This window comes from Corella eumyota, chromosome 1, assembly GCF_963082875.1.
Source record: "Corella eumyota chromosome 1, kaCorEumy4.1, whole genome shotgun sequence".
NCBI classification, from domain to species: domain Eukaryota; kingdom Metazoa; phylum Chordata; class Ascidiacea; order Phlebobranchia; family Corellidae; genus Corella; species Corella eumyota.
Window position 1 is genome coordinate 18,577,841 of NC_137490.1, and position 19,135 is coordinate 18,596,975.

The following is a 19,135-nucleotide window of genomic DNA, read 5'->3' on the forward strand; positions in this document are numbered from 1 at the left end:
TAATAGAACACGTTGCTGCTGAAATACAAAATCGTATTAAATTTATAACGCGCGCCATGTTTTTAATCTTTTTTGGCTACCTTTTTTGTTTCAAGGATTTCTGTCTCTCTCGTATTATATATGAGAGAAAACCTCTAGAACAGGATCTTCGCCATGACGTGTACTGCCATACCACGTTTAATAACAACTGTTGTTGCTATTACCTTTTGCTGGAAAGACAAAAATAACGTTGAGTTGTTTATTTTTTTCGTAGATTCCAGTTTGTAAGTTGTTATAGATTTGTAAATATTAATAATTAAACATGGCATCTGCAGATGTTTGCGACATTCTAGATCTTAAAGGTGACGAGACAAAGACTATCACGAAAGCAAGTATTATTAACGCTGGTCAAAAGAAAAAACCAATACCACAGAAAAATGTATTTAAAAGGCCGACAGGAATGCACAGAGAACTATACGCGTTATTGTATCATGATAACATGGATAAGCCTCCACTATTACCTACTGATACAATACCTTCTTATCAAACAACAAAAGCAAAATTGGGTTGTAAAACTGTAAGGCCTTGGAGGTGGATGCCATTTACTAATCCTGCTCGTTCTGACGGCGTAACTTTTTACCACTGGAGGCGTCAGGAGGATGAAGGCAAAGATTACACATTTGGAAAATTTAACAAAAAAGTTGATGTCCCAGTTTATTCTGAACAGGAGTACCATCAGTTTTTATCACATGATGACTGGTCACAGGATGAAACAAGTCATCTCACTGATCTTTGTCAGAGGTTCAACCTACGCTGGCATGTTATTTTTGATAGATTTGATCATGAAAGGTTTCCGAGAGAAGAGCCAAGAACGTTAGAAGACATCAAGGAGCGATATTACTCGATTTGTAACTCTTTAGGTAAAGCACGAAAGCAATCTGGTGAAGATTTTGATGAATTTGTGTTTGATGCAGATCACGAAAGAAGACGAAGACAGCAACTGTCCAGGCTCTTTGCACGCACTGAGGAGCAGGTAGAGGAAGAACAGATGTTAATCCAAGAATTAAAGAGAATCGAAGCAAGAAAGAAAGAACGAGAAAGGAAATCCCAAGATTTACAGAAATTAATCATGTTCGACGCAGCAGATGGTACAAGAAGAACAGAGCGAAAAACAAAAAAGAAATCCACGATTACAGGAAGCAAAGGTGTCGATGAGAAAATCTCCGAAACTACTTACGGAATCAAGTTTCCTGACTATAAATCTGCTGGCGTTATGCTGCGATCACAAATGATGAAGCTCCCTGCCTCAGTTGGTCAGAAAAAGATCAAATCTCTAGAATTTTTACTCAGCGAGCTAAAAATGGACCCAGAACCAATGCCAACTGAGGCGGTTGTGCAAAATTTTAACCGCCTTCGAAGCGACATGGTGTATTTATACGATCTTAAAGTTGCTTATGCAAATTATGAAATGGAATTACAAACTTTGCGTTACCGCTGGGATGCACTTGCTCCAGGAAAATTACCTCCTGTCGAAGATCAAGGCATTTTTACCTCGATTATGGACATTAAAAAACAACAAATAAGTGACAGTGATGGTTCAAATGTAAAATCTGAATCTGCTTCAGAACTGATTGATGTGGGATGTCCCTCCCCACCATTTAAAAAAATTAATTTACAACAGTAGAAAATCCTTAAAATTTTTCGTAAACCAAAAACATTGTTTTGTTGATAGCTTAACGAGTTGCTGGAATTGTAACGAATGTTTACTAGTTTTACTTAAGTTTTTTGCAATCTTTTTTTTTTTATTTGACGTTTAAGTTCTTGAATATCAAATTACGATTTTTTTTTACAAATTTTTACAAACTGCCTTTTCTGAGCATTGCGAAATATTATTTTCTGTTGTAAAATATCATGTGCATAACCCATTATTTCTTTGTTTAGATAACCAGGCAAAATGGCTGCAAAACATTTAATTAATTTGTCTAAAAATTTAAGGGAATTAAGACTTCATTTGTGTCAAACTTCTGCAGCAAGTAAAGGCATGAGGTAAGATAGTTAACAAATGAATTTAAACTTATATTGTGCTTTTTAACATAAAATTTATTTATTTATTTTTAGAGATTTTATTGAAAATCATTACGTAACGGTGAAGCAAGCCAACCCAACTTTTCCTATCCTTATACGAGAATGTAGTCAAGTAGAACCAACTATTTATGCCAGATATGGTAAAAAAAAATTATACTTAAATGGATTATATTTAATATAAACCTATAGATTTATATGAGAAAAAATATTGATTTGATTGTAGTGTGATCTTTACCAAATCTTTTTTGCCATTTAAAAGCCTTTAAAAAAATAATTAAATTAATTTTACTTAAAAAAATACCTAAAATTATAAAAAACAAAAAGAAATATGATGTTAATTTTATTATTGTGTACAGGTAGAGGAATTGAACGAAGTGTTGATATGACAAATAGTTCACCCGATGAAATTATTTCAACGATTCAACAATTATCACAAGCCAGTCCTTAAGTTTTGCTTATTTCTTATTTATATTTGTTTTGAATTTAAATTAAAATCTTTTAAAAAATAACCATGTTTGAAAAAAAATTATTTATCAGAATAATGGAAAGGTCAAAAAAAATAATCCTTTAATTTGAAACAAGCTATTTCACCCCCCAAAAATTAAACTTACACAATGCAAATGTCCCAAAAAACGTTATGTATAAAAAATTGAACTTATAAATGATGCAATTACAAATTTTAAATGAAATGTAAAAAATAATTTGCATAAACTTGTAATACCGCAGTTATTAGAAAATGACGTAACAAAATCAATTTTTATCAGGCGCTAAAGATAGGCAAAGCGAGTTAGTAAATTATGTAATTGTTTGCATATGTCAATTAAAGCAATTAAATATCAGTGAAGCTTGTAAAATACCACAACACAACCTAGAAAAAAACTAACTTCTATACCCGGTACGAAAACAACTAGCTAAACATATAAGTTATTTACAATGTAGTTTATTACAGCAACCATATATTTAAAACCTATACACAACTGCTTGATCTTTCGCTAACTGTTCCAGAATCTTTTTCCCAATCTTCCTTAATGCTCATTTTACTACTTAACTCATCAGCTATGCTCCAATCGTGAATGGAGAGTGATTTTTTCATTGGACTGTTTAGCGGTGGAATTCGGTCGTTCGGTACAAGAAAAGAAGCAAGATTCAACAAATCCAGAAACACTTTATATCGATCACTACGTACACATAAAATAATAAAATCCTATTGTTACTGTATTTATTAATATTATACCATTGTTTGACAAAGTTTTTGCTAATAAAACCCTTTGTAAATTTAAGTCTATATAAACCTATAACCATTCGTGGTTTTGAAAAAATTACTTATGTTTTAATGTCGTCGAGTATTCATAATATGGAGGTAACAATTTACATTTAAACCTTAATTGAATTACCTGCAAGTAGACCTTAAATATCGATACCCAGATGATCTACCAGTTCCAAGTTTAGAACCAACCATTCGTTGTACCATACATGCGTGGTTATCTGTTTAAAAAAAATTTTCTTTTATTTGCAATTTAACAAGAACCATTTTTACAAAATATCCAAGATGGTGAAAAATTTAAACACTTACATGAGGCTTATTATATTTAAATTCTTATGACTTACATCTCCATTTAGTCATCTGCCCATCAAGGTCCATAAGTTGGTGCAATAGCTGAAAGGGAAGGTGAAATCTAGGCTCGTCGTGATACATAAATATCATTAACGCTCCCTGAAATAAAAAGCAAAATAAATATATAAACTTTTAAAAAGAAATAGGAATGCAAATATTTTTCGATAGTGCTTTTTGTTGGTTGTTTTACCTGTAGTGCTTTATGCGAAAATCTTCTTTCCCCGCTTTTCATAAGTTCAATGTGCTCTTCTTCAGTAAACAAACTCTTGAATGTATCTGAAGTTTTGTTGTATTGCACATCAAAAAATTCCTTTGTTTTTTCGTCTTCAATTTCCTTAAACAAACATCAGAATAACTGATATATTGTACAAATTTATTTTTTTAAACAAAACTTTAAAAGCTTTACCCACCTTTTGGTAGGTTATTTTAAAAAAACGGGCCATGTTTTAAAAGATTTAAAATGTCATATTTCGTTTAAGACTTATTGTAAACATTATAACTAGAGCCCAAGGATTAACAAAAAAAATTATTTTATTTACTCACATCTCGTTCAGCTAGCATTTCTTGTAGCCAAGCATCAACACTATGTTTAAACTTGGTAAAAAAATCGAAACCATCTTTTTCCAAACCAGGTGTTCTTTCCAGCCAATCGTTGACAAGTTCGAATAAAGACTTTTCTGCAATTGCTTGGCTTACGAGATCACGTTGCTCTTCATTTAAAGCTTTTTTGTAGTTTTCTTTGTTGTAACTAATTCTTAAATCCTTAAAAAATAAAATGATAATTAGTTACTATTTTCTATTGTGACATATTGAGTTAATTGGCATATATCTGAATATATTGGGGTAGTTATATAAACATAATGGCGTCTGAATATTTGCATGGTAAAACGCTTTATGATGTAGTTTTAGTTAAGTACTTTAACTGCAACTTAAAATAAACATGCTGCAATTGTTATACCAACAATTTAAAATCATAAAAGTGCGCCTAGGAAGTAATAAATAAACCAATATGTGTAATAAATGAATCAAAAACCACGTTGTCAGTAGAACTACCCTAATATTACAAAATAAAACAATTTTATTACAACAAAGAACAAAAAGAGCAAACAAAATGTTTAAAGGCATAAGTAGATTTACCGCCAAATATTGTCGTCACGCTGGCTACTCTTTTAAAATTTTACGACCGACTACGCCCTCTAAATTTCAACCAATCACAAGATAGATTTAAGTGACATTTAAGTAAGCGTGATGTTAAAACTTAATTTTGCTTTACCAGCAATTATTGTCTCGTGATTTCGTTTCCTATGATTTATACTTATTATTACTTATTATTTACCTCTTGTACCCCCAATCTTATTTCTATCATCCTGAATTGAAAGCTTTGAAATCCAGAAGAAGTTTGAAGATGGTCTCTAAAAATAAAAACATCGTATTTTGCGAATTTTTTTTTGGTGTAACTTTTTAAACAAACATTTACCTGAAATCTAAGAAGCACTGGGGTGTCATTGTTTCAATTATAGTAAAATGTTGAGCGAAAAGCTGAGATCAACAAATTTTTCCAGTTAATTTTATTTAATTTTTGTATATCACTTTCTACAATACTATAAAATTTAAGTAAAATATTATGTTTGTATTTTGAATTACAGTTACCTTTGTTATTTCGTAAACTCTGTTAAGTCTTGATATAATAACAAGCATGTTTCGTTCTTCCAAATACGATGTGCTGAATAACTTTCGAACAGAATCTATCTCACGCAGGATTTGTTGAAACCAAATCTCAAAAGCTAAAACATTAGAAAATTGGTGCTTACGTTTTAAAAACCACACGTTACATGTGAGAAAACAAAAAAAACATAAGAGTAACGTAATTATAACAGTTTTAATGCAAAAACGGCAATATTGTGTTATGTAACTGAAAGTATTGTTTAAAAACCTACATTGATGTACAGTTATAAATAAATGCTCATCATGAACTGGTGTGTTTCCATTTTTATAGCTTTCTGGTTCGTGTGAATTTAAAATACGATCCAACTAAAATGTTAAATTGGGTTATATTAAAATTTGTTGAACCGTTTTCGCAAAATAAAATTGCAACGGGGCTTGATTCGGTGAAAATTAAGTACTTAAACAAATATTGTATCTTACAAAAAATGAATAAAAGTTCTGTAGAAATAGTTAAGATTTAAAATATTTTTGTATTTCATTTATTGAATAAGAAGCAAAATTTCATTGTTATTTTTTTAATTAGATTTTGCGAGTGTTTTTGTTATTTAAAAAAAAATAGTAATTACTCACTTTTAGATAACTAGTATACGTCATCTCTTCTTCCGGTTTTGAGCCATTGTTTGTGACGTCATTACTAAATAATTAAATGAAGCAATTTACTATATTTGTTTTTAATAATTTAAATTTTAATTAATAGCATGTAGGCTTTTCCTAATCAAATCACCAAACAATTTTTGCACGCATAGGAATATAAATTCCTGATATTTTTTAGTAGAGCGTATTTATTTTCTAATTTTTATGAATTAAAATATCGAATCTAACTTGCTGCAAAAAAATCTAATTACGTAAACAACATAAACTTACCCTTCTGTGTTATTTGCAAAATACGGGCACGACATAACTGTATACTTCTGCAATAAATCCGGTTCAATTTTAATGCATATGCTTACTCTACAATTTCCTTATTACTAATGACCAAGCTAAAATAACAGCACGAGGTTATAGTCGCGTCGACTTAAAATATGTTATGACATATAGTCGCGTGGCGGAATTACGCAAAACAAGTAGATGCGTTTTTTTTAATAATAGATTACATTATCTGCACTTCCTTTATTGAAAGACGCTATTTACCCTAAATAACGATATTTCCCAATTTTTGGCAATGAATTTATGAAACCTAAAACCAATTAAAAGACAAGTAACTAATACTGTACTTATAAATTAAAAAAGAGTTAGAACTTATTGGGTAAGTTATTGTATCCCTAGAACTTTCATCGGCGCAACATTTTATAATAGAACAAATATCCTTTTTATTCCTCGTTTTATGTAGATGACCTTTAACTAGTTTTTACTTATATGCCTTAAAAATAAAATTAACCTGAAAAAGGGACGATAACCACAGCATAGCCTAACAAACGCACCCAAGCAAAACTTTAAATAGTTTTTCGCTTAAACCAAAGTCAGTAATTTTTGGGTTGAGCGGATAATAAAATATAACTACCCCGGTTTAATACGTAAATTATACATAAAAAGTAAAGTTGTTTATTAAAAAAAGGTGCTATAAACATTTTAAAAGATGTTAACCTAGCTTGACCTAAATTGTCATTTATTTAACCCTTTCCAATTTTTAGTTGAGGTTTAACGATTTTTCTACAAAATTTTTACTACTCAATGTTAAGTCTATTTGCATTGTCTTTGCGGTATGGTTACATATTAAAGCATATATGACTTCATAGCCATTTTACCTTGAAGTTTAAAGATCATAAGTTCGCACACTAACCCTAGACTTAATGGCTGATGATTATGGCATAAATGGTATTTATAAATTTAATACATAGCGCATGCATTGTTGTATTGGAAATATACTACGTCAATAAAGTTTTGGCAAACATTAGTTTTTTAAAAATCTTTCATTTTTAAAGAGTAATTATAACTCGAATTTTATGGTTTCGAAACACATTGTTATTGTCAGTATTATTAATGATATTAATAACTTTAAATGGGTCGAAAAAATAATTTAACGCTTTCTTACGCTTGTATAAATTAATAACATTTAATATGGTTTTGTTCGCTGTCCGTGTTAAAGTTAATAATATTGGTAAAGTAAAAAGAAATAATTTTTAGTTGTTAATAATTACATTTGAGCACTTGTTAATTTATTAAAAATTAAATATTAATTTATGCTTTCACATTTTGCTTATTTGCATATCATAAGCATTGGCGGCTCGTCTATGGGGCTAATGGGGCTAAAACCACCAACTTTTTAACACACTTTCTTAAAATTAAATTTAATATTTAATATAAATATTTTTTTTTGGTAAATAATAAATTTTTTACAAAGTTTTTGATTTTTGGCAATTTTTTTTCGCTAAAATTAAAAAAAATATAAAAAAATAGTGTCTATTTTGACAACAAAATGTGCCAAAATTTCCAAAAATTTTTGAAAAATTTAGCGTAAACATGTGAGGCTAATCTCAGATTAGCGCCACGGGTTGTCAAATTAAAAAAAAACTAAAGGCATTGTTGCCGTCAGAATTTGAAATTTTGAAAAAAGGTTGAGAACTTTAGGCGAAAAGTGGGGCTAAAACTACCACAGAGTTCTCAAATATTTTGGCAATTTGAATCTTAGTGTATATTTAAATTTAAACTGTAACTTAAATATTAATAAAATAAATAAAACTCAAGTTAGGTATTTTATTATATTTTAGAAAGGTAATAAGGCTTAAAAATATTATAAATATAACGAATAAAAATTATAATCAGTTGAATCTTCTAGAAAATTCTAGTTAAAAAGGTCGGCGCGTAATTGTCAATAAGGGCACGCTTAAGTCGCGCAGAAATTTTGGATTAGTTCCAGCATTCCTTTTTTAATCTTAGGTAATATAAAAAAGACCGTTTTGTATCTAAAATAGCCGATTTACGGCCATCAATATCAAAAAAATTTTGGATCCCCCTAGTGGTGCTGTGATTTTATTAAATTAGCCCCCTCTTTTATTTGCCCCACGAGCCGCCACTGATCATAAGTAACATGAAAACTCTAAAAATGGGTAAAAAATTTACTTTTTGTTTGTTAATTATACTTTGATATTCGTTTGATTATTTAAAAATCAAGATCGATATTTTGCTTTTAAATTTAGGTTAAATATATCTTGTTTTTTATTAATTATTTACTATTATTTTGATTCTTTTTTATATTATTGAACATTTTTAATAAACCTTGTTTAACCAAAGCTTAAATTCTGTACTTTAATGACGTCAAAACCTATTAAGTGACGTAACCGGGTTGTAACGTTAAAGCTTTTAAGAAATATATACTTTGCAATTATTCCGTTCTAAAATAAATTACAAACTTATTGATTAACGTTTAATGTAAAAACATGGCGCATAGAGAAATAATGACGTCATGAAACAAAGCAATATATGATGTCACTGCCAACAACGATTATTGTTCATCAATTCAATTACGTGAAATAAAAATCATGAAAATAAATAGTAAATCATATTTCAAAAAAAATTATTCTTAAATACAAAAGTTCTGGCAGTGGAAGTTTAAATTCTTACTAAAGAGCAAGGCGTAATTTGTTTCAGGCAACCAGTTTTTGCTCTTACTTTTTTTTTTGCTCTTACTTAAGAGCAAAACGGAGAAGGAATTAAGAGAAACGCTTTAGTTTTAGTATTATAACGTAGCAAGTTTTATAAAGGCGGCATTAAGTTCAGATGTTAAAAATTAATAAAATGTTTTGTTTAAACTGTTTTGTAAGATAATGACACTGTTAGTGTTTTATAAACTTTAGCAGTTAAGGAACTATTTTTATACGCCTTCAGAATTATGCGTGGCGGATGAATACAACTGACGTCACAACTTGACCCGTCTTGGATCGGCTTGTCCGCCATTAAGTTTAAGTTTTAGCTAAGTGGAGAGTTTAAGCCAAAGCGTCTTTAGGACGAAGCCATCTTTATCTTTAACGAATCGAGTTAAGTATATTATTTTATTGTTATTTAAATTTTTTATAGTGTATATATAGTGTTGTTGAACTGATTATGCAATGCGTTAGGGGTAGGATCGTGCGCGTATCGATACATTCGTTGTTTTAAAGTCTGGCGAATTGCGTTTAACAGTCCGCGTATTTAGTAAACAACACTATTTTAAAGCATATAAATAAATAATACCTAACTTGACATATTAACTGCCCCCAGCTTTTATTTGCAGTTTTAGATGACGATCTCGCAGGAAAGAAGTGTCGATGATGATCTGACGAGGAATAGGTACTAATTAGGCGATTCTACGGTGATTTAAAGAGAAATTGAAGGTTTGGATGTGGGTCTCAAGTAGTTGTAAATTTAGGCTTTAATGAGCTGTAAGGAAAATATCAAAAAGGTGATTTCTTTATCGTATCGGTGAGATATTTGTTTTTTAATAAAAGTATGTATTGAATAGATAATGAATTTATTTATAATTGTACAACTTTAACATGTTAGAATTAGCCTAGTTCAATTAGGCTGGTCGTCAGTCTTGCGTTAGATTGAATTCGTGCGCGTGTTGCAACACATCACTCCGTTCGTCGGTTTAGTTTGCGTCGCTTTCGTTGTTCGTCGGTTTCGTTTTCGTCGCTCTTGTTTTCGTCGCTTTATTTTGCGTCGTTTTCGTCGGTCGCTTTAGTTGTTATGTTAGTTTGTGTCGATTTTATCGGTTGCTTTTGCGTGCGTCAGTTTGCGTCGCTTTAGTTGTAACGTTGACAGTTTGCGTCGCTTTGGATGTTTCTTTTTAAGGTTATATTTGACTACCTTGTGGGGCCGAAGAATCTGATGATAAATGGAAAGGCAAAGGTATTGTATAGTTCCACAAACAGCAAGGTAAAATGTTAACTAAATTTGTTTTTCTAATTAGACATAAATAACTGCTCTCCAGCTTTCTTTTTAGATTTCAGATGAAAACGTCATGAAGCTGGAAGAACTGACTATGATCCGACGAAGAATGAAGAGAGAAAGGTATTGTATAGCCCTCCCAAAGAACAAGGTAAAGTGTTAACTAAATATCTTTTTTTCTATTTAGACATAGATAACTGCTCCCTAGCTATCTTTTAGATTTCAGATGTCAACGTCGTGAAGCCGGAGGATCTGATGATGATCTGACAAAGAATAAAGAGAAAAAGATATTGTTTAACCCTCCCAAACAACAAGGTAAAACGTTAACTAAATATTTTTTTTTTTAATTTAGACATTGATAACTGCTCCCTAGCTTTCTTTTTAGATTTTAGATGACACCGTCATGGAGCTGAAGGATCTGATGATGATCTGACGAAGAATGAAGAGAAAAAGGTATTGTTTAGCCCTGCCAAAGAACAAGGTAAAATGTTAACTAAATATATTTTTTCTATTTAGACATAGATAACTGCTCCCAAGCTATCTTTTTAGATTTCAGATGTCAACGTTGTGAAGCCGGAGAATCTGATGATGATCTGTTGAGGAATAGAGAAGCAAAAGTATTGTATAGCCTTCAGACCAACAAGATAAAATATTAACTAACTATCTTTTTTGTAGTTAGACATAAATAACTGTTCTCCAGCTTTTTTTTTAGATTTTAGATAAAAACGTCATGGAGCAGAAGGATCTGATGAAAAATGAAGAATGGAAAAACATAGGTAACATATAGTCGTCCAGACGTCAAGGTAAATTGTTAACTAAATATCTTTTTTTTCTAATCAGACATAGATAACTGCTCCCAAGCTTTCTTTTTAGATGTTAGATGACACCGTCATGAAGCTGAAGAATCTGATGATGATCTGAAGAAGAATGAAGAGAAACAGGTATTGTTTAGCCTTCCCAAAGAACAAGGTAAACGTTAACTAAATATTTTTTTTTCTATTTAAACATAAATAACTGCTCCCTAGCTATCTTTAAGATTTCAGATGTCAACGTGGTGAACCTGGAGGATTTGATGATGATCTGATGATGAATGGAGAAGCAAAGGTATTGTATAGCCTTCAATTCAACAAGGTAAAATATTAACTAAATATATTTTTTTGTAATAATAAATAGATAACCATTCTTCAGCTTTCTTTTTAGATTTCAGATGAAAACATCATGGAGCAGAAGGATCTGATGAAAAATGAAGAATGGAAAAACATAGGTAACATATAGTCCTTCCAAACAACAAGGTAAATTGTTAACTAAATAATTTTTTTTTTTTATTTAGACATAGCTAACAGCTCCCTAGCTATCTTTTAGATTTTAGATGTCAATGTCAAGAAGCCGGTGGATCTGATGATGATCTGATAATGATCTGACAAAGAATAAAGAGAAAAAGGTATTGTTTAGCCCTCTCAAAGAACAAGGTAAAATGTTAACTAAATATCTTTTTTTTTCTAATTAGACATAAATAACTGCTCTATAGCTTTCTTTTTAGATTTCAGATGACACTGTCATGGAGCTGATGAATCTGATGATGATCTGATGAAGAATGAAGAGAAACAGGTATTGCTTAGCTCTCCCAAAGAACAAGGTAAAACGTTAACTAAATATATTTTTTTTCTATTCAGACATAGATAACTGCTTCCAAGCTATCTTTTTAGATTTCAGATGTCAATGTTGTGAAGCCGGAGAATCTGATGATGATCTGTTGAGGAATGGAGAAGCAAAGGTATTGTATAGCCTTTCGATCAACAAGGTAAAATATTAACTAAATATCTTTTTTTCTAATAATAAATATTAACTGTTCTTCAGCTTTCTTTTTAGATTTCAGATGAAAACATCATGGAGCAGGAGGATCTGATGAAAAATAAAGAATGGAAAAACATAGGTAACATATAGCCCTTCCAAACAACAAGGTAAAACGTTAACTAAATATATTTTTTTTTATTTAGACATTGATAACTGCTCCCTAGCTTTCTTTTTAGATTTTAGATGACACCGTCATGGAGCTGAAGGATCTGATGATGATCTGACGAAGAATGAAGAGAAAAAGGTATTGTATAGCCCTCCCAGAAAACAAGGTAAAACGTTTACTAAATATCCTTTTTTTCATTTAGACATAGCTAACTGCTCCCTAGCTATCTTTTAGATTTTAGATGTCAACGTCAAGAAGCCGGTGGATCTGATGATGATCTGATAATGATCTGACAAAGAATGAAGAGAAAAAGGTATTGTTTAGCCCTCTCAAAGAACAAGGTAAAATATTAACTAAATATCTTTTTTTTTCTAATTAGACATTAATAACTGCTCTATAGCTTTCTTTTTAGATTTCAGATGACACTGTCATGGAGCTGATGGATCTGATGATGATCTGACGAAGAATGAAAAGAAAAAGGTATTGCTTAGCTCTCCCAAAGAACAAGGAAAAACGTTAACTAAATATATTTTTTTTTTAAATATTTTTTTTTTATTTAGACATCATTGATAACTGCTCCCTAGCTTTCTTTTTAGATTTTAGATGACACCGTCATGGAGCTGAAGGATCTGATGATGATCTGACGAAGAATGAAGAAAAAAAGGTATTGTATAGCCCTCCCAGAGAACAAGGTAAAACGTTTACTAAATATCTTTTTTTCATTTAGACATAGCTAACTGCTCCCTAGCTATCTTTTAGATTTTAGATGTCAACGTCAAGAAGCCGGTGGATCTGATGATGATCTGATAATGATCTGACAAAGAATGAAGAGAAAAAGGTATTGTTTAGCCCTCTCAAAGAACAAGGTAAAATGTTAACTAAATATCTTTTTTTTTCTAATTAGACATAAATAACTGCTCTATAGCTTTCTTTTTAGATTTCAGATGACACTGTCATGGAGCTGATGGATCTGATATGATCTGACGAAGAATGAAAAGAAAAAGGTATTGTTTAGCCCTCCCAAAGAACAAGGTAAAACGTTAACTAAATATATATTTTTTTCTATTCAGACATAGATAACTGCTCCCAAGCTATCTTTTTAGATTTCAGATGTCAACGTTGTGAAGCCGGAGAATCTGATGATGATCTGTTGAGGAATGGAGAAGCAAAGGTATTGTATAGCCTTTCGATCAACAAGGTAAAATATTAACTAAATATCTTTTTTTCTAATAATAAATATTAACTGTTCTTCAGCTTTCTTTTTAGATTTCAGATGAAAACATTATGGAGCAGGAGGATCTGATGAAAAATAAAGAATGGAAAAACATAGGTAACATATAGCCCTTCCAAACAACAAGGTAAAACGTTAACTAAATATATTTTTTTTTTATTTAGACATTGATAACTGCTCCCTAGCTTTCTTTTTAGATTTTAGATGACACCGTCATGGAGCTGAAGGATCTGATGATGATCTGACGAAGAATGAAGAGAAAAAGGTATTGTATAGCCCTCCCAGAGAACAAGGTAAAACGTTTACTAAATATCCTTTTTTTCATTTAGACATAGCTAACTGCTCCCTAGCTATCTTTTAGATTTTAGATGTCAACGTCAAGAAGCCGGTGGATCTGATGATGATCTGATAATGATCTGACAAAGAATGAAGAGAAAAAGGTATTGTTTAGCCCTCTCAAAGAACAAGGTAAAATATTAACTAAATATCTTTTTTTTTCTAATTAGACATTAATAACTGCTCTATAGCTTTCTTTTTAGATTTCAGATGACACTGTCATGGAGCTGATGGATCTGATGATGATCTGACGAAGAATGAAAAGAAAAAGGTATTGCTTAGCTCTCCCAAAGAACAAGGAAAAACGTTAACTAAATATATATTTTTTTTAAATATTTTTTTTTTATTTAGACATCATTGATAACTGCTCCCTAGCTTTCTTTTTAGATTTTAGATGACACCGTCATGGAGCTGAAGGATCTGATGATGATCTGACGAAGAATGAAGAAAAAAAGGTATTGTATAGCCCTCCCAGAGAACAAGGTAAAACGTTTACTAAATATCTTTTTTTCATTTAGACATAGCTAACTGCTCCCTAGCTATCTTTTAGATTTTAGATGTCAACGTCAAGAAGCCGGTGGATCTGATGATGATCTGATAATGATCTGACAAAGAATGAAGAGAAAAAGGTATTGTTTAGCCCTCTCAAAGAACAAGGTAAAATGTTAACTAAATATCTTTTTTTTTCTAATTAGACATAAATAACTGCTCTATAGCTTTCTTTTTAGATTTCAGATGACACTGTCATGGAGCTGATGGATCTGATATGATCTGACGAAGAATGAAAAGAAAAAGGTATTGTTTAGCCCTCCCAAAGAACAAGGTAAAACGTTAACTAAATATATATTTTTTTCTATTCAGACATAGATAACTGCTCCCAAGCTATCTTTTTAGATTTCAGATGTCAACGTTGTGAAGCCGGAGAATCTGATGATGATCTGTTGAGGAATGGAGAAGCAAAGGTATTGTATAGCCTTTCGATCAACAAGGTAAAATATTAACTAAATATCTTTTTTTCTAATAATAAATATTAACTGTTCTTCAGCTTTCTTTTTAGATTTCAGATGAAAACATTATGGAGCAGGAGGATCTGATGAAAAATAAAGAATGGAAAAACATAGGTAACATATAGCCCTTCCAAACAACAAGGTAAAACGTTAACTAAATATATTTTTTTTTATTTAGACATTGATAACTGCTCCCTAGCTTTCTTTTTAGATTTTAGATGACACCGTCATGGAGCTGAAGGATCTGATGATGATCTGACGAAGAATGAAGAGAAAAAGGTATTGTATAGCCCTCCCAGAGAACAAGGTAAAACGTTTACTAAATATCCTTTTTTTCATTTAGACATAGCTAACTGCTCCCTAGCTATCTTTTAGATTTTAGATGTCAACGTCAAGAAGCCGGTGGATCTGATGATGATCTGATAATGATCTGACAAAGAATGAAGAGAAAAAGGTATTGTTTAGCCCTCTCAAAGAACAAGGTAAAATATTAACTAAATATCTTTTTTTTTCTAATTAGACATTAATAACTGCTCTATAGCTTTCTTTTTAGATTTCAGATGACACTGTCATGGAGCTGATGGATCTGATGATGATCTGACGAAGAATGAAAAGAAAAAGGTATTGCTTAGCTCTCCCAAAGAACAAGGAAAAACGTTAACTAAATATATTTTTTTTTTAAATATTTTTTTTTTATTTAGACATCATTGATAACTGCTCCCTAGCTTTCTTTTTAGATTTTAGATGACACCGTCATGGAGCTGAAGGATCTGATGATGATCTGACAAAGAATGAAGAAAAAAAGGTATTGTATAGCCCTCCCAGAGAACAAGGTAAAACGTTTACTAAATATCTTTTTTTCATTTAGACATAGCTAACTGCTCCCTAGCTATCTTTTAGATTTTAGATGTCAACGTCAAGAAGCCGGTGGATCTGATGATGATCTGATAATGATCTGACAAAGAATGAAGAGAAAAAGGTATTGTTTAGCCCTCTCAAAGAACAAGGTAAAATGTTAACTAAATATCTTTTTTTTTCTAATTAGACATAAATAACTGCTCTATAGCTTTCTTTTTAGATTTCAGATGACACTGTCATGGAGCTGATGGATCTGATATGATCTGACGAAGAATGAAAAGAAAAAGGTATTGTTTAGCCCTCCCAAAGAACAAGGTAAAACGTTAACTAAATATATATTTTTTTCTATTCAGACATAGATAACTGCTCCCAAGCTATCTTTTTAGATTTCAGATGTCAACGTTGTGAAGCCGGAGAATCTGATGATGATCTGTTGAGGAATGGAGAAGCAAAGGTATTGTATAGCCTTTCGATCAACAAGGTAAAATATTAACTAAATATCTTTTTTTCTAATAATAAATATTAACTGTTCTTCAGCTTTCTTTTTAGATTTCAGATGAAAACATTATGGAGCAGGAGGATCTGATGAAAAATAAAGAATGGAAAAACATAGGTAACATATAGCCCTTCCAAACAACAAGGTAAAACGTTAACTAAATATATTTTTTTTTATTTAGACATTGATAACTGCTCCCTAGCTTTCTTTTTAGATTTTAGATGACACCGTCATGGAGCTGAAGGATCTGATGATGATCTGACGAAGAATGAAGAGAAAAAGGTATTGTATAGCCCTCCCAGAGAACAAGGTAAAACGTTTACTAAATATCCTTTTTTTCATTTAGACATAGCTAACTGCTCCCTAGCTATCTTTTAGATTTTAGATGTCAACGTCAAGAAGCCGGTGGATCTGATGATGATCTGATAATGATCTGACAAAGAATGAAGAGAAAAAGGTATTGTTTAGCCCTCTCAAAGAACAAGGTAAAATATTAACTAAATATCTTTTTTTTTCTAATTAGACATTAATAACTGCTCTATAGCTTTCTTTTTAGATTTCAGATGACACTGTCATGGAGCTGATGGATCTGATGATGATCTGACAAAGAATGAAAAGAAAAAGGTATTGCTTAGCTCTCCCAAAGAACAAGGAAAAACGTTAACTAAATATATTTTTTTTTTAAATATTTTTTTTTTATTTAGACATCATTGATAACTGCTCCCTAGCTTTCTTTTTAGATTTTAGATGACACCGTCATGGAGCTGAAGGATCTGATGATGATCTGACGAAGAATGAAGAAAAAAAGGTATTGTATAGCCCTCCCAGAGAACAAGGTAAAACGTTTACTAAATATCTTTTTTTCATTTAGACATAGCTAACTGCTCCCTAGCTATCTTTTAGATTTTAGATGTCAACGTCAAGAAGCCGGTGGATCTGATGATGATCTGATAATGATCTGACAAAGAATGAAGAGAAAAAGGTATTGTTTAGCCCTCTCAAAGAACAAGGTAAAATGTTAACTAAATATCTTTTTTTTTCTAATTAGACATAAATAACTGCTCTATAGCTTTCTTTTTAGATTTCAGATGACACTGTCATGGAGCTGATGGATCTAATATGATCTGACGAAGAATGAAAAGAAAAAAGTGTTGTTTAGCCCTCCCAAAGAACAAGGTAAAACGTTAACTAAATATATATTTTTTTCTATTCAGACATAGATAACTGCTCCCAAGCTTTCTTTTTAGATGTTAGATGACACCGTCATGAAGCTGAAGAATCTGATGATGATCTGAAGAAGAATGAAGAGAAACAGGTATTGTTTAGCCTTCCCAAAGAACAAGGTAAACGTTAACTAAATATTTTTTTTTCTATTTAAACATAAATAACTGCTCCCTAGCTATCTTTAAGATTTCAGATGTCAACGTGGTGAACCTGGAGGATTTGATGATGATCTGATGATGAATGGAGAAGCAAAGGTATTGTATAGCCTTCAATTCAACAAGGTAAAATATTAACTAAATATATATTTTTTTGTAATAATAAATAGATAACCATTCTTCAGCTTTCTTTTTAGATTTCAGATGAAAACATCATGGAGCAGAAGGATCTGATGAAAAATGAAGAATGGAAAAACATAGGTAACATATAGTCCTTCCAAACAACAAGGTAAATTGTTAACTAAATAATTTTTTTTTTTATTTAGACATAGCTAACAGCTCCCTAGCTATCTTTTAGATTTTAGATGTCAATGTCAAGAAGCCGGTGGATCTGATGATGATCTGATAATGATCTGACAAAGAATGAAGAGAAAAAGGTATTGTTTAGCCCTCTCAAAGAACAAGGTAAAATGTTAACTAAATATCTTTTTTTTCTAATTAGACATAAATAACTGCTCTATAGCTTTCTTTTTAGATTTCAGATGACACTGTCATGGAGCTGATGAATCTGATGATGATCTGATGAAGAATGAAGAGAAACAGGTATTGCTTAGCTCTCCCAAAGAACAAGGTAAAACGTTAACTAAATATATTTTTTTTCTATTCAGACATAGATAACTGCTTCCAAGCTATCTTTTTAGATTTCAGATGTCAATGTTGTGAAGCCGGAGAATCTGATGATGATCTGTTGAGGAATGGAGAAGCAAAGGTATTGTATAGCCTTTCGATCAACAAGGTAAAATATTAACTAAATATCTTTTTTTCTAATAATAAATATTAACTGTTCTTCAGCTTTCTTTTTAGATTTCAGATGAAAACATCATGGAGCAGGAGGATCTGATGAAAAATAAAGAATGGAAAAACATAGGTAACATATAGCCCTTCCAAACAACAAGGTAAAACGTTAACTAAATATATATTTTTTTATTTAGACATTGATAACTGCTCCCTAGCTTTCTTTTTAAATTTTAGATGACACCGTCATGGAGCTGAAGGATCTGATGATGATCTGACGAAAAATGAAGAGAAAAAGGTATTGTATAGCCCCCCCAGAGAACAAGGTAAAACGTTTACTAAATATCCTTTTTTTCATTTAGACATAGCTAACTGCTCCCTAGCTATCTTTTAGATTTTAGATGTCAACGTCAAGAAGCCGGTGGATCTGATGATGATCTGATAATGATCTGACAAAGAATGAAGAGAAAAAGGTATTGTTTAGCCCTCTCAAAGAACAAGGTAAAATATTAACTAAATATCTTTTTTTTTCTAATTAGACATTAATAACTGCTCTATAGCTTTCTTTTTAGATTTCAGATGAAACTGTCATGGAGCTGATGGATCTGATGATGATCTGACGAAGAATGAAAAGAAAAAGGTATTGCTTAGCTCTCCCAAAGAACAAGGAAAAACGTTAACTAAATATATTTTTTTTTTAAATATTTTTTTTTTATTTAGACATCATTGATAACTGCTCCCTAGCTTTCTTTTTAAATTTTAGATGACACCGTCATGGAGCTGAAGGATCTGATGATGATCTG

The 19,135-nt window shown here is 31.1% G+C and overlaps 3 protein-coding genes across 3 annotated transcripts; 2 read left to right on the forward strand and 1 right to left on the reverse strand.

Moving 5' to 3' along the window:
- Positions 1-224: 224 nt before the first annotated feature.
- On the forward strand, positions 225-1,926 carry LOC145740655 (DNA methyltransferase 1-associated protein 1-like). The gene has a single exon (XM_082562056.1). The coding sequence runs from the start codon at positions 302-304 to the stop codon at positions 1,661-1,663; it is 1,362 nt and encodes a 453-aa protein (XP_082418182.1). The 5' UTR covers positions 225-301; the 3' UTR covers positions 1,664-1,926.
- LOC145763334 (NADH dehydrogenase [ubiquinone] 1 alpha subcomplex subunit 2-like) lies at positions 1,925-3,325 on the forward strand. The gene is made up of 3 exons (XM_082575138.1): positions 1,925-2,025; positions 2,098-2,204; positions 2,421-3,325. The coding sequence occupies exons 1-3, from the start codon at positions 1,934-1,936 to the stop codon at positions 2,510-2,512; spliced, it is 291 nt and encodes a 96-aa protein (XP_082431264.1). The 5' UTR covers positions 1,925-1,933; the 3' UTR covers positions 2,513-3,325.
- LOC145751526 (tryptophan 2,3-dioxygenase-like) lies at positions 2,398-6,412 on the reverse strand. Its single transcript, XM_082571074.1, has 11 exons — positions 6,269-6,412; positions 5,975-6,038; positions 5,617-5,710; positions 5,330-5,463; positions 5,157-5,218; positions 5,016-5,091; positions 4,223-4,441; positions 3,870-4,013; positions 3,673-3,778; positions 3,459-3,549; positions 2,398-3,242 (listed from the first exon to the last, which is right to left on the reverse strand). Exons 1-11 carry the CDS (start codon positions 6,301-6,303, stop codon positions 3,032-3,034), a joined length of 1,236 nt encoding a protein of 411 aa, XP_082427200.1. The 5' UTR covers positions 6,304-6,412; the 3' UTR covers positions 2,398-3,031.
- Positions 6,413-19,135: the final 12,723 nt, after the last annotated feature.

Bases quoted from the DNA above. Each gene is read 5' to 3' on its own strand.
- LOC145740655 (XM_082562056.1), top strand. From the start codon at position 302: ATGGCATCTGCAGATGTTTGCGACATTCTAGATCTTAAAGGTGACGAG.
- LOC145763334 (XM_082575138.1), top strand. From the start codon at position 1,934: ATGGCTGCAAAACATTTAATTAATTTGTCTAAAAATTTAAGGGAATTA. The intron at 2,026-2,097 runs GTAAGATAGTTA...ATTTATTTTTAG, and splicing joins GCAGCAAGTAAAGGCATGAG to AGATTTTATTGAAAATCATT. The intron at 2,205-2,420 runs GTAAAAAAAAAT...TATTGTGTACAG, and splicing joins AACTATTTATGCCAGATATG to GTAGAGGAATTGAACGAAGT.
- LOC145751526 (XM_082571074.1), bottom strand. From the start codon at position 6,303: ATGTCGTGCCCGTATTTTGCAAATAACACAGAAGG. The intron at 5,711-5,974 runs GTGAGTAATTAC...TTAACATTTTAG, and splicing joins CGTATACTAGTTATCTAAAA to TTGGATCGTATTTTAAATTC. The intron at 3,550-3,672 runs GTAAGTCATAAG...TTTTTTAAACAG, and splicing joins GCAGATGACTAAATGGAGAT to ATAACCACGCATGTATGGTA.